The 13,564-nt window shown below is 38.2% G+C and overlaps 1 protein-coding gene across 6 annotated transcripts in view; it reads left to right on the forward strand.

Moving 5' to 3' along the window:
• Positions 1-13,564, forward strand: part of RPS6KA3 (ribosomal protein S6 kinase A3) — a 109,275-nt gene that overhangs the window by 89,929 nt on the left and 5,782 nt on the right. For all 6 annotated transcript variants that reach the window (XM_059050817.2, XM_059050818.2, XM_059050819.2 and 3 more), the window contains 6 exons: positions 1,945-2,034; positions 3,994-4,152; positions 6,220-6,381; positions 9,993-10,069; positions 10,608-10,725; positions 13,106-13,246. In XM_059050817.2, the coding sequence (XP_058906800.1) occupies positions 1,945-2,034; positions 3,994-4,152; positions 6,220-6,381; positions 9,993-10,069; positions 10,608-10,725; positions 13,106-13,246 (747 nt within the window). The remainder of the gene's footprint in view (positions 1-1,944; positions 2,035-3,993; positions 4,153-6,219; positions 6,382-9,992; positions 10,070-10,607; positions 10,726-13,105; positions 13,247-13,564) is intronic.

The following is a 13,564-nucleotide window of genomic DNA, read 5'->3' on the forward strand; positions in this document are numbered from 1 at the left end:
CCACTGCAGGGAGCACGGGTTCAATCCCCGGTCCAGGAACTAAGATCCCACAAGCCATGTGGTACGGCCAAAAAATAAGTAAATAATAAATTTTAAAAATAAAATAAAACCTCCCAACGTGTTCTGGTTTTCAAAAGACTAACCCCAAATCATCTCCCTTGAGTCAGCATGTCTATTCCATGTACCTTTCCTCTTAATCATCCATTTGACTGATTCTACACTATCATTTGCAGTTGATCACAGTGGATGCCTGTATGTTTGACTTCCCTGTTCTCCAAATAAAGAACTGTTTTCACAACGAAATCCATTTCACATAGCAGATTTGGCTTATACTGAGAGTTGCAAGCTCTTTCCTAGGATGCTGAAGCGTTTGGGTGTTTATTGCATACATAATTACTAAGCTGTTTTAAAACTGAAAGTATGAAGGTCACAAAATTTATTTCAGCCTACCTTTTGGATGAAATGAAAGCAAAACTTGTTGCCTTTTCTTTCTTTCTTTTTTTTTCCAGTTTTTTTTTTTGGCTGCATTGGGTCTTCGTTACTGCACAGGCTTTCTCTAGTTGCAGCAAGCGGGGGCTACTCTTCATTGCGGTGTGTGGGCTTCTCAATGCAGTGGCTTTCTCTTGTTGCGGAGCGTGGGCTCTAGGCGTACGGGCTTCAGCAGTTGCGGCACATGGGCCCTAGAGCACGCGGGCTTCAGTAGTTGTGGCTTGCAGGCTCTAGAGTGCAGTCTCTGTAGTTGTAGCACACGGGCTTAGTTGCTCCGTGGCTTGTGGGATCTTCCCAGACCAGGGATCGAACCCGTATCCCCTGCACTAGCAGGCGGATTCTTAACCACTGTGCCACCAGGGAAGTCCTTGTTGCCTTTTTAAAACTACAATGTTACTTTAACAGATTAAAACATTAAGAGAAGTATTTTTAAGAAGCAGCTGACATAAAAGAGTTGGAAAGCTAAATTAGTATTTTAAAGGGCTTTATTGTAATAATTAAACTTCATTCTAGCCAAGTAGAATTCTAGGTATGGTATTTTGCTTAGCTTTCTGCCCAGCTTCAAAAATAAAGTTTGTTCTACTTAACTGTAATTTCTTTATAAGTAGCTTACAACTGATGGGATATTCCATTGAAGCATTTTATTAAAGAAAGTAAATTCAATAAACAAATGCTAACGGTGGTATTATAAATACATCTTGCTCTTAATTATCTGTATTGATAGGGGTTAGAAGTTAGCTGAGGGCTTCCCTGGTGGTGCAGTGGTTAAGAATCCACCTGCCAGTGCAGGGGACATGGGTTTGAGCCCTGGTCCAGGAAGATCCCACATGCTGCAGAGCATCTAAGCCCGTGTGCCACCACTACTGAGCCTGCGCTCTAGATCCTGTTAGCCACAACTGTTGAAGCCCACATGCCGCAACTACTGAAGCCCGTGCTCCGCAACAAGAGAGGCCACCACAATGAGAAGCCCACGCACCACAACAAAGAGTAGCCCCCGCTCGCCACACCTAGAGAAAGCCTGCGCGCAGCAATGAAGAGCCAACGCAGCCAAAAAAAAACAAATAAATAAATCTTTTTTTTTTTTTTAAGTTAACTGAGTTCCCCAAGGTCTAAGACATTGAAGGCTGGAAGAAAGATGTGTTAACTGTGTTCTTGGTACCTTTTCTTGAGGCTTTTGAGTTTTTATTAAATCCTAAACTTGCTAAAAAAAACTAGACAGACCTGGTTTGAATGTGACTCATGGCATAGAGTTTACCTTACAGCCTTACCATCTATATCAAGACTGGCTTTCAAATTTTGATTAGACAGTCTGGCCAGGTACTTGAATAAAAATGGTTGATAAATGGGTTATCAATACAGTGTTTACACAAAATAACACCTAAGTCTGTAGCTGTAAATACTTAACGTTTATACTGTATAGTTCATGAGATTTTATGATAAATATTTGCCTTTTAGATTATTGATAAAAGCAAGAGAGACCCTACAGAAGAAATTGAAATTCTTCTTCGTTATGGACAACATCCAAACATTATTACTCTAAAGGATGTAAGTAGATTCTTTAATGTAGATCATTTGACTCAGTTGTCTAACTCATATTTGGAATATTTTGAAATATCATGTGGTAGACAAAGAATTCGATACAGTGAGTAAAAAAAAATAAATTAGAGGCCAACATATATAGCATAATTCCAGTTATAGAGAATAATGTTTAGTTAATTTTTCTGCCTTTAAGAAGAAAAGTATTACATTATTGCTTTTAATATCAGTATTTACTGAAACATTTGGGTATTAATTATGTTCAGGATTGACAAGTCTCAGGCTCCATAGGCTCCCCAAACCGTCTTCCACAGTACCGCCAGAGAGAGCTGTCCCTTATTACCTAACCTTACGTTACTTCCCTGCCTACAGTTCATGTTCCGCATCACCTCTGGTCCCTGCATTCCTCCATCTGTAGTAGCTTTCACACTTCCTCACACACCCTATGCTCCAGCCATGCTCAAGTATGTACAAACTTTTCTTACCATGCCTCGTTTTCTTCTGCTGCTCTGCCTTTGAATTTATGATTCATTCAATTGAGAATGCCATTTCCCTTTTTTGCCTGCCTAACTAGCACACATCTAAGACTTAGCTAAGGCATTACTTCCTTCAGGAATCCTGCCCTGCCGATCACCACCCCCCAGACAAGTGAAGTTTCCTTTCCCTGCTACTTATAGCTTTCATCATAACAGAGGTGTTGGCAAAGGGTGCGAACTCCTCAGGCAGCATTAAGTCCTCTCTTGCTCATGGCGCTCACATAGGCTCAAAGGCTGTGTCTGGGTACTGTAGACCAGAAGTGTCATGTAGCCAGCTAAGCCAGAGGACTCCTCAGGTACCTTTCACCTCTGAGGTTCTGTGAATTCCAACGTTTATCCTCCCTCCTCCTTCCTAACCAAAACTCTAATTTCCTCAGAATAATTTATCACTGTTCATTGTTAGAGGAGAATGTTAACTTAGTCCCATTAAATGTTTCACTTAAGTGACTCTTTAATTAATATAACCTCCAAGAATCCAACCAAGTATATTAAAAAGGAAATGTAGAAAACACTTTCTCTCAGCCTTGCCTGGGGAACTCCCTAAGCTGTTGTTATTTTTTTACATCTTTGCTCCTTCCTTCATTTCAAATTCCAAAGTCTCTAAAATTATCCCCACTTTTGTTACAGCATCTCCAACATTTTTTAAAACTCTTATTTCTATGTCTGTTTCTCCCTACTAGAATAAAAACTTTGAGGGCAGGTACCTTGTTTTCTCCATATTTGGGGCCCTAATACATGGTACCTGTTAGGGAGCTAAGCAAAGGTGTGCAGTAACTCTATGAGAAGAGGGGAATAAAGGGGCCTGAAGTTTAAAGAGAGGGTTTTCTCAATTTGGGATTGCCTAGAGTACAAATCCAAAATTACAGTGAGCTTTCTTTTTCTGCATTAGGAGTAAATTGGTATGCTTCTGCGTGGTTGAATGGAATTTTTCTTTGCTACTTAATCTTCCTACTTAATTCTTGCCACGGCTTGTCTTTCGATTTAATCAAAACCAGAATAATTCTTTGTACTGTATGTATAAATACAGAAGTTCTGCAGTTGCAGAAGTTCCAGGAAAATCACAGCAGCATGTCTTTCTACCAGTCCCTCTCATCATTAGTAGGTAGAAAGATCAAGAGGAACACACGCTAAGAGCAGAAGTTCAGTGCCCCTTCGGATACCATACCCATACTTATTTTGATTGCCATGAGTTAAGGTTCATGGAAGGAAATTAAAGGTTATTTTTCTGACGTTCAGTCTTATCAGTTCCTATTTTAATATCTTTATGTGTATAAAATTGTTTGCAAATTTTATATCCTTCATTGGTTGTGATAAGTAAAATTTTCCTTGTATATAAAGTGAGTTTTAATTTCTCTTTACTATGCCAAACTGTGTGCTGAGCACATGTAAAGCTTCACATAATTTTTTTACATTTTGCTGTTAAATGTTACAGGTGTATGATGATGGAAAATATGTGTATGTAGTGACAGAACTTATGAAAGGGGGTGAATTGCTGGATAAAATTCTTAGACAGAAATTTTTCTCTGAACGAGAGGCCAGTGCTGTCCTGTTTACTATAACCAAAACTGTTGAATATCTTCACGCACAAGGGGTAAGTCTTTTTAACGTTTTACATACTTACACACACACACACACACACACACACACACACATATATAATATCTTAAAAAATTTGGTATAAAATGCCAAATACCCTTTTCTTACCTTTTCTTTCTTAATGTTTGAGCTGAAATTACAAAGGTAGAAGTTAGTTTATGCCTGTAATGAAAAATATATTAGCTTAATTATCCTACTGTTCTTCCTCTATGTAGACTTCTCCCATTGAGCTTGAAATTCTTTTTGTTTCTTTTTTTAATTTAATTTAATTTAATTTTTTAACTTTTTATTCTATATTGGAGTATAGTTGATTAACAATGTTGTGAGAGTTTCAGGTGTACAGCAAAGTGATTCAGTTATACATATAAATGTATCTGTTCTTTTTCAAATTTTTTTCCCATTTAGGTTATATAATATTGAGCAGAGTTCCCTGTGTTATGTAGTAGGTCCTTGTTGGTTATCCATTTTAAATATAGCAGTGTGTACATGTCATGAGCTTGAAGTTCTACTTTGAAATTTTAGCTTGTTTATAAACATTAAATTTTTATGCTTCCCAAGAAGGGAGTGAGATTTTGTGACCTGGAAGACATAGCACTGTTTTTGCTAGGCCACTGTGTACTTTCGAGAACTGGGCCCATTTCGAGTTTAGAAGTGAACCAGAGAGTCATGGGTTGTATTCACTTATAAAAGGAAACCCTTCAAACAGATGAGGCCAAATAGCCACCTGGTTTCTGGATGGTGGATGCTCTTCTCCTTTCTTCCTGCATATAGATTTTTAGTAAATGGCAAAAAAAAAAATCATATTTTTAAAAGAAGAGAAGTCTGGGAGGGAAGGGGAACAAAGGAGAGATGAGGGGAGGAAGGAAAGGAGAACAGCAGAGGAGTGAAGAGGAATGAGAAGCAAGAAAAGAATAAGAGAGCTCTTCTTAAGGAGTTTATTTTCAGTATGTTATTCTCGTTTTCTTTGCCCCTAGAAGCTAATAAATGAAATGTGCTAATTTAATTCTAGAGCTTCTTGACTTGTAGCTGCTCAAGATTTGCCTAGTACTGGGACTGGAAATTGGTAGAACTCAGTTTTCACTGAAGAATTTGTGAGTTTGCAGTCATCTAAATCTTCTGTGTTCTTTTCTCAGTGCCTCAGCAGTAATTAGTTATTAAAATGGTCTGGAGAAGTAGTGTTCCGGATGTTAGGACCTAAAACTGAGGTTATTGATTAGAACATAGACTCAGAATTTGGTGATGGAGGAAACACATAAGTCTAATAAGGAGTGTCAGAGAGGGTTATGATAAAAGAAGTATTCAAGTAGGTGATTAAAGGGGGAAAGTAATACAAACTCTAAAGGAATGGTATATTTTTGTGTTTGTGACATTGTTACTTGGATATCAAGTAGGCAGTACTTACATAAATCTGGGAGTGTTTTTTCCTTTTTACTCCTAAAACCCATGCCTGTTCCATTGAGCCTGTCTGTACATGTTTGTTGTGTTCATCCATTGTACATGCCATTCCCTCTACTTAGAATGCCTACCCCCACTCTTCTGGCTTGTTCATTCTGTTCTTCAGATCTTGGATCAGTTGTTACCTCCTCTAGGGACAGACCCTTCCTGACCCGCCCGAGTTATGCCCCGTCTCTCACCTATTTATTCTCTGCCTCCCTTACTACTAAGTTCCTAGCATATAAAGGCAAGGATCTTACAGGTCTTATTCACCGAAGTATCTGCAGCTCCTTGTATAATACCCTGGTACATGATAGACATTCCATAAATATTTGTTGAACGATGAATAACCTGGAGACAGATATTACTGCTATTTGCATTTTTCCTTAATCCGCTTACTTAATTGGACAAAGAGGGGGAAGGTAAGTACTGTTCTTTCTTCCTCCTCTCCTTGCCCCAGTTCTGTGTTGGAGTTATATTACACTGTCAGCATTTTATAATGTTGGGATAATGTAAAGGTTGGTACCCATCATCTTGTTAAGTGCATTGCTTGACAGTTTGTGAATAAATAATTTTCCATAATGGAAATGTATTGTTAATGCACCTCTTTAATTTGTATTTCAATTAGGTGGTTCACAGAGACTTGAAACCTAGCAACATTCTTTATGTGGATGAATCTGGCAATCCAGAATCTATTCGAATTTGTGATTTTGGCTTTGCCAAACAGCTAAGAGCAGAAAATGGTCTTCTCATGACTCCTTGTTATACTGCAAATTTTGTTGCACCAGAGGTAATTGTGAAAGAGTTTGCTTGAAATATTTCAGTATGTTTAAAAACTCATTTACTGTGTTTAATATAGAATAGTTGTTTAATTGAAGAGTTACTGAGCAAATAATTAGAATAAAATGTCAGCCCTTTTTCTTCTGTTGGTAGTTCATCCTGTCATCAATCCAGTACTACCTACAATGCTTTTCCTGCTCTTTTATCCATCTCTTTTATCCCCGGCAACCAGGGCTCTTCTGTTCACAGAACTGCCATCTTAGCCGCTGCTTCCCTCACCACGCCCCCAGATGATTGCCGCAGCCTAGGTGCACGTTGCTTCCTTTTGTCATTCTGTGATCAGTTCACAAAGAAGCTACAAAGCTGCTGAAGTCTTCTTCAAGCACTGCTTTGATCAGGTTGCTTCTTTTCCTAAGAAGCTGTAGTTCCCCACTGTAGCAACTCTAAAATGCACTGCTTTGCCCTCAAAATTTCTTGCCTTTTGATTATCACTGTGTAAAAAATTAACTACAATAGTTAATCCTAATATAGGGCTTATGTGCCAGGCACATATATTAACGGATTTCATCCTCAGAGATATAATTTTTATATAATAATTCATTCTCATTATAACTTATGTGAGGTGAGTACTTTTATTTGCATTTTATAGAAAACCAGAAGCACAGTGAGGGGGTGATGTCATTTGCCTGTGGTCAGATCTAGATCTGAGCCCAAGCAACCTGGCTGCAAAGTCTATGCTTTTACCATGTGCTAGATATTTCACAAAAATTGTAATAGTTGATAATGTTAAGATAGTTGGATTCCCCCCTCTGTTTTCCAAACTTTTTGTAATTTTGTTACTTTTTAGATAGAAAAATATTTTTTAAAGATTATTTGAGTCTGTTCTCCCAGAGATACTAGAACTGATGAGGGACAGATTTTTTTCTTCTTTGTCCACATATCCACAGCCTCTGACACACATTGGTGTCCAAGAGTGGCCCCCTAATCCAGACATCTAATTTTTCCTCATGATTGTTTGCTGCTTCATATAAGCAGTCTGCTTCTTGAAATCACCATGTAGCTTTTATGCCTTGGCACATTGGAATGTGTTTTTTTTGGAATGTTTTTTTGCTTTAGACCCTGCCTCTAAATTCTCCTTCAGGAAATCTTCAGTGATCAAACTGTCCTTAGACTGACCTCTTAACTCTGTCTCCTCTTTACCGTTTAGTCACCTGGGTTAAAACTTTAAAGTCCTCCTGAAATCTTCCTTCTCTGTTATTTCTCCACATTTAGTCTGTTGCCAAATCCATTCCATTCTGATTCCTAAATATTGTAGACCCCTTTTCCCTTACCCTATACATCCAATCTTTTTTTAAATTTTTATTTTGCCATATAACATACAGTTAGATATATTTTTTAATGCTTTTCTTTTTTAAAAAGTTTATTTTATTTACTTGGTTTTGGCTGCATTGGGCCTTCGTTGCTGTGCGCAGGCTTTCTCTAGTTGCAGAGAGCGGGGGCTACTCTTCGTTGCGGTGCGTGAGCTTCTCATTGCGGTGGCTCCTCTTGTTGCGAAGCATGGGCTCTAGAGTGCAGGCTTAGTAGTTGTGGCACGTGGGCTCAGTAGTTGTGGCTCACGGGCTCTAGAGCACAGGCTCAGTAGTTGTGGCACATGGGCTTAGTTGCTCCGTGGCATGTGGGATCTTCCTGGACCAGGGCTCGAACCCGTGTCCCCAGTCCGCATTGGAAGGCGGATTCTTAACCACTGTGCCACCAGGGAGGCCCTATACATCCAGTCTTTACTAAGTCCTTCCCATTTTATCTTTCTGTCTTTTCCCCTTCATGTCCTGCCTTAGTACAGATCCTCACAGCCTTTCATTTAGTTTGCTACAAATTGCCTCCTATGAGGTGGCCTGTCTCCATTCTCTCTTCTTGCCAGCATTTCCTCTATGCCTTGAGTTATCTTTCTGGTATAAACATCCACTTATTTTATTTTCCTCTTTAATGCTTCAGTAACATCTGATTGCCTGCAGGGAAAAAAATGTAGATTACTTAACAAGTTTTTTATAAAAAGCTCTTCAGTGAACTCCCTAGCAGTCCAGTGGTTAGGACTCAGCGCTTTCACTGCTGGGGCCCAGGTTTGATCCCTAGTCGGGGAACTAAGATCCTGCAAGCCGTGTGGCGCAGCCAAATAAATAAATAATTCAGAAAGCCTTTTAAAAAGCCCTTCAGTCTCTCTAGTATCCCCTGTCTGGAAATCTGGCCACACTGAACTTGCCTGGCGCTAAGGAGGCTCTGGTCTCTTGCCTCTGCCCTTTGAGTGTCCTCTGCCCTCCCCCACCTCTTCACTTTGCCTCCTGAATCCTTGCTTATAGGCCCAATACAAGCAGGCTGCTCCTAGCTTTCCCTCTCTCCCCATATCAAGAATGAATTGCTTCCTCATCTTTGTACTCATATCCCTTAGACATATAGTTTTGTTAGAATAGTTATCATGTTGAATTGTTAACTATCTATATGTTTATTTCCTTTGCCAGATTCTGATTTTCTTAAGGAAAACAGTTGTTATGTATTTGTCACAGTTTTTTTTTCCTTATTGGAGTATAATTGCTTTAACATGGTGTGTTAGTTTCTGCTTTATAACAAAGTGAATCAGCTATACATATACATATATCCCCATGTCTCCTCCCTCTTGTGTCTCCCTCCCACCCTCCCTGTCCTGCCCCTCTAGGTGGTCACAATGTATTTGTCACAGTTTATGCCTGATAATAGTTGGTGATTATTAAATGCTTGAGTAAATCAAATTATAATATATATAAAAGAACAGTTTTGCACTATACCATTTATACTTCGTTATATGTTTTCTTAATTGTTTTATGTTAATCATTTCTGCAGCCCCATACAAAATATAAATACATTTAAATAAGAAATTTACCTTCAATTTATTTTTATAGTCCACTGTGTGCCACCGCATCATTCAGTAAATTAATTTGAATATCAAAATTTAAATTTATACAGTTCTCACCTATGAACGTGTCTGACATAGGTCCATGGCCAGAGTCCCAAACAGTTGTTCGTTCGCCAAGAAAGAAATAAAGTTATAAGCTTTAAAATGCTGGGGGCTTCCCTGGTGGCACAATGGTTAGGTATCCGCCTGCCAATGCAGGGGACATGGGTTCGAGCCCTGGTCCGGGAAGATCCCACATGCTGCGGAACAGCTAAGCCTGTGCGCCACAACTACTGAGCCTGAGCTCTAGAGCCCGCGAGCCACAACTACTGAGCCCGTGTGCCACGGCTACTGAAGCCCGCACGTCTAGAGCCCATGCTCCCAACAAGAGAAACCACCGCAATGAGAAGCCTGCACACCACAACAAAGAGTAGCCCCCGCTTGCAGCAACGAAGACCCAATGCGGCCAAAAATAAAATAAAATAAAATAAATTTTTAAAAACGATTTAAAATGCAAAAAAATTTTTAAATTTATAGTAGTAGAAGGTTCTAGAATAGGATTAGTATATTGCCTTTTTTGTTAATCATGTTCTGTTTTTCTTGTATGCATTGATTTAGGAGATATAATTCAGTTCACAGCCTATCCAAATCTATATAATAAACAGCAGTGTGTTAATACTAATTTTTACTTTTTCTAGGTTTTAAAACGACAAGGCTATGATGCAGCTTGTGATATATGGAGTCTTGGTGTCCTCCTCTATACAATGCTCACTGGGTGAGTATGTACCATATGTTGTAAGCATTTATTTATCGATATTTTGTTTAAATTATCTAGGTTTATTTTTTTTACCTCTGTGTTGTAATATCTTTCCTTCCATATTTTCTCATCTTGTTTAATAATACAATCCCATCCCTCTCTCTTTCTCTCTCACATTTATAGCTGTATCATTACTGTTTTCTATAGTGTACTGTTGTTAATGTCTTGAGGTCATAAGTTGATTTTTTCCATATCTTTTTTGTAGTCTAGTTATGTCATAAACATACACTGTTTTAAATATTTTATTCTATAATATGTCATATCTTATTTATATTATTGTATATTAAATCTAAATTAATATTTCATAACTTATATCTTGACCTGGTGCGCTATGAAGCTTCATGTTGTTGATATTTTTTTTACTTTAGTAGGCTTTAACAAAGTATTACATTAAGTGAACTACTTAGAGTACTTTTGGATATTGCAAATAAATATAGAAATTACCAACCAAAAAAGAAGTTTTATTCATTAGCATTTTAATTCTATTATAAATTAGTTACACTCCATTTGCAAATGGCCCTGATGATACACCAGAGGAAATACTGGCACGGATAGGAAGTGGAAAATTCTCACTCAGTGGTGGCTACTGGAATTCTGTTTCAGACACAGCAAAGGTAAGTATGGCTTCCTATTAAAAGCTTTTGAGAAAACAATTTTTCATAATCCCTAGTGAGAAAAAATAATATCAGTTAGAAACTTGTTTATAAAGTTGTATTGAAATGATGTTACCAAATAACTCGAACTCAAAAACTGACCACTAATTTTCTTTCCCAGCATATATTGGTTTGGCTTTATTATCTATATATCTCAAGCTACTTCTTACTGATGAACATGATGAATAATAATGGTGGTGGTCTTCATGATTTGTGTGTCTCCTCTGTGCCTCACACTGCACTTTACCTAAATTATCCCATTTAATCCTCTTAACAACCCTGTAAAATAGGTGGTAGTATCACCATTTCACAGTAGGAAACCAAGGCCCAGAATTTTAGTGTGAACTTATCCTCAGTTGTACACCAGGCACATGTGGATGCTCCAAAATAAATAGCTTATTCCAAAGGCCTTGTTCCCTAGAATAACGACACCATTTTCTATTTTTGGTCCATATTATGAAGAAAGGGGTCAATCTTTTTCACAGTAGACAGTAATTTAGTTTTATATGTCTGCTTGAAATCTATTTGGAAATCCTTTCTCGCAGGAAGACCTGCCATCCCCTGAATAACACTGGTTTGCTTTCTAACTCTGCTCTAGTTTCACTTTTTTTTTTTTTAGTTTCACTTTATTTAGAGAAAATTCTTTTTTAAAAAGAAGAGCAAAGTTTTTCATTTCAAAATAAGGAAAACATAGAGGAGATGAGGAAGATACATAGTGGTAAAAAGTGCTTGCTCATTTTTTTTAGAGGTAGATGCTTGAGTTGAAGTGATTGCATTCGTAAATAGGGTATGTCAGAAATTTTTATACATACTTTTGGCATAGAGATGAAGTCTCAGTTGACCAGCTTAATGTCTGTGTAGATAATATTTACTTTTGTAACTATTTAAAATGATATGTTAGCCTTTCCCCTTGTTTAACAATAAAATTTTTTAAACCAGATAATTCATTTTTCTGGGTACTTGTTTACTTTTTAATTCATGTATTGAGCACCTACAGTGTGCCTAATAAGTGAAGGCTCCAGGCATAAAAGATGTGACTCAGATGGAATTCCTGATCTCAGAGAGCTCAGAGTCTCGTTGGGAGATAGCCCAAAATATACAGTACAGTGTCACATGTGCTATTACAATGCTCTGTTTTCTATGCTGAAGAAGTTCACAGATGATGCTTGATCAGAAAGATTTCAGGGAAAGCTTTCCAGAAGCAATGAAGGGATTCGCCAGGCAGCTTTGGGAAGCAGAGATGGACTAGTTAGTCCATCCCAGGCTGAGGGATCAGCCCATGCGTGGTCCTGATGGAATGGGAATGGCAGAGCGCCTCCAGGGCAGTGCAGGCGTTTGGTATGACTAGTACAAGGTACACGTGAGAGGGTAGCCGATGGACCCCAATTATGGAAGGCTTTGTCAATCATGCTCAAGATTTGGGGTGTACTCTAAGTATTGGGTAACTGTTGAAAACTACTAAGCATTGTAGTGATCAGATTTTCCTTTTTCAAGGTCACTCTGTCAAGTAGTAGTTCTTATCCATTGGAGTCCACCACAAACTTTGTCACGATCGGTTATCAAGCATATCAAGTAATGTTACCGTAGAAAGTATCAGAGTTTACATACTGCCTGCTTTTTTTAATAAGTTAAAGCAAGTCGAGGTTATCTCTATAATTTTTATAATTTGGTTCTCATTCACTTGCATTTTATTATGCTTTTTTGAGTGCAAGGCAAGTGAGGATGAGATACAAATAGAGCACAAAAAACTGCATCCAACTCATAGCCTATCTTATGAATGCCATGTGATTACTAATACCTTTTGCTAATTTGTCCAGTTAAGACCTGTGATTACAAGTATGATGTAATACGGTGAATACCCACAAAATTGGGAAGTAGAAACAAAATAAAAATAACTCTGTAATCTTTTGAGAGGCGCATTTAGAGCCCTCCAGTTAATTCCTGTTATTGGACAGTTATGTACTGCTTTTCAGCATTACCAATAGCACAGAAAAGTCTTAAGTAGCTGAAAATTACTTAGAAATAAACCCACAAAAATGTAGAAAACTCAGAATATCTGAGGGAAAAAAGAGCCAAGGTCCTTAAAGATACATAAAATGTGGTAAATTTACCCTTTGTAATACACCAAAATTACTGTTACTCACGGAGAAGAAAACAAAGACCTAAGTTTTTGCTTTTTTTTTTAAACAAGTTGTCATATTGACCAAATTGCTTTGCACCCAAAGGTCTGCTAGTGGGAAGAAATCGTGTCACAGAAGCCAAGGAAGAATACTCAACAGTATCAGGTGCTATAGAAAAACAAAGGTTTAAGTTTATTTTATTATTCTTTTTCCCATTATAGGACCTGGTGTCAAAGATGCTTCATGTGGACCCTCATCAGAGACTGACTGCTGCCCTTGTGCTCAGACATCCTTGGATCGTCCACTGGGACCAACTGCCACAATACCAACTAAACAGACAGGACGCACCGCATCTAGTCAAGGTGAGCGGCCCATTTGGGCACTGGGTGCCACGTGTCCTCCAGGAGAGACTATGAGACGCCCTGTCCGTACCACAGCACCTTGCCCTTTCACTTTTCCTCTCAACCTGCCTCCAGTTCTTGCATGGGATTCTCTTACAGTGGGTGATTTAGAAAAGAAAAAGTCAAGGCATGCCAAAATAGCATAATAAAACCAGTTTAGGAATAATTTCTGAATTTATCAATCAGATAAACTTTATGGATTTGCTAAGTTTTCTTTGTACTCGTCTTTCTTACGCACAACCCAAAGCAGACTCTTGGAGGTTGTCAGCAGTGGCAAAA

Source organism: Kogia breviceps, chromosome X (assembly GCF_026419965.1).
Source record: "Kogia breviceps isolate mKogBre1 chromosome X, mKogBre1 haplotype 1, whole genome shotgun sequence".
Taxonomy (NCBI): Eukaryota; Metazoa; Chordata; class Mammalia; order Artiodactyla; family Physeteridae; genus Kogia; species Kogia breviceps.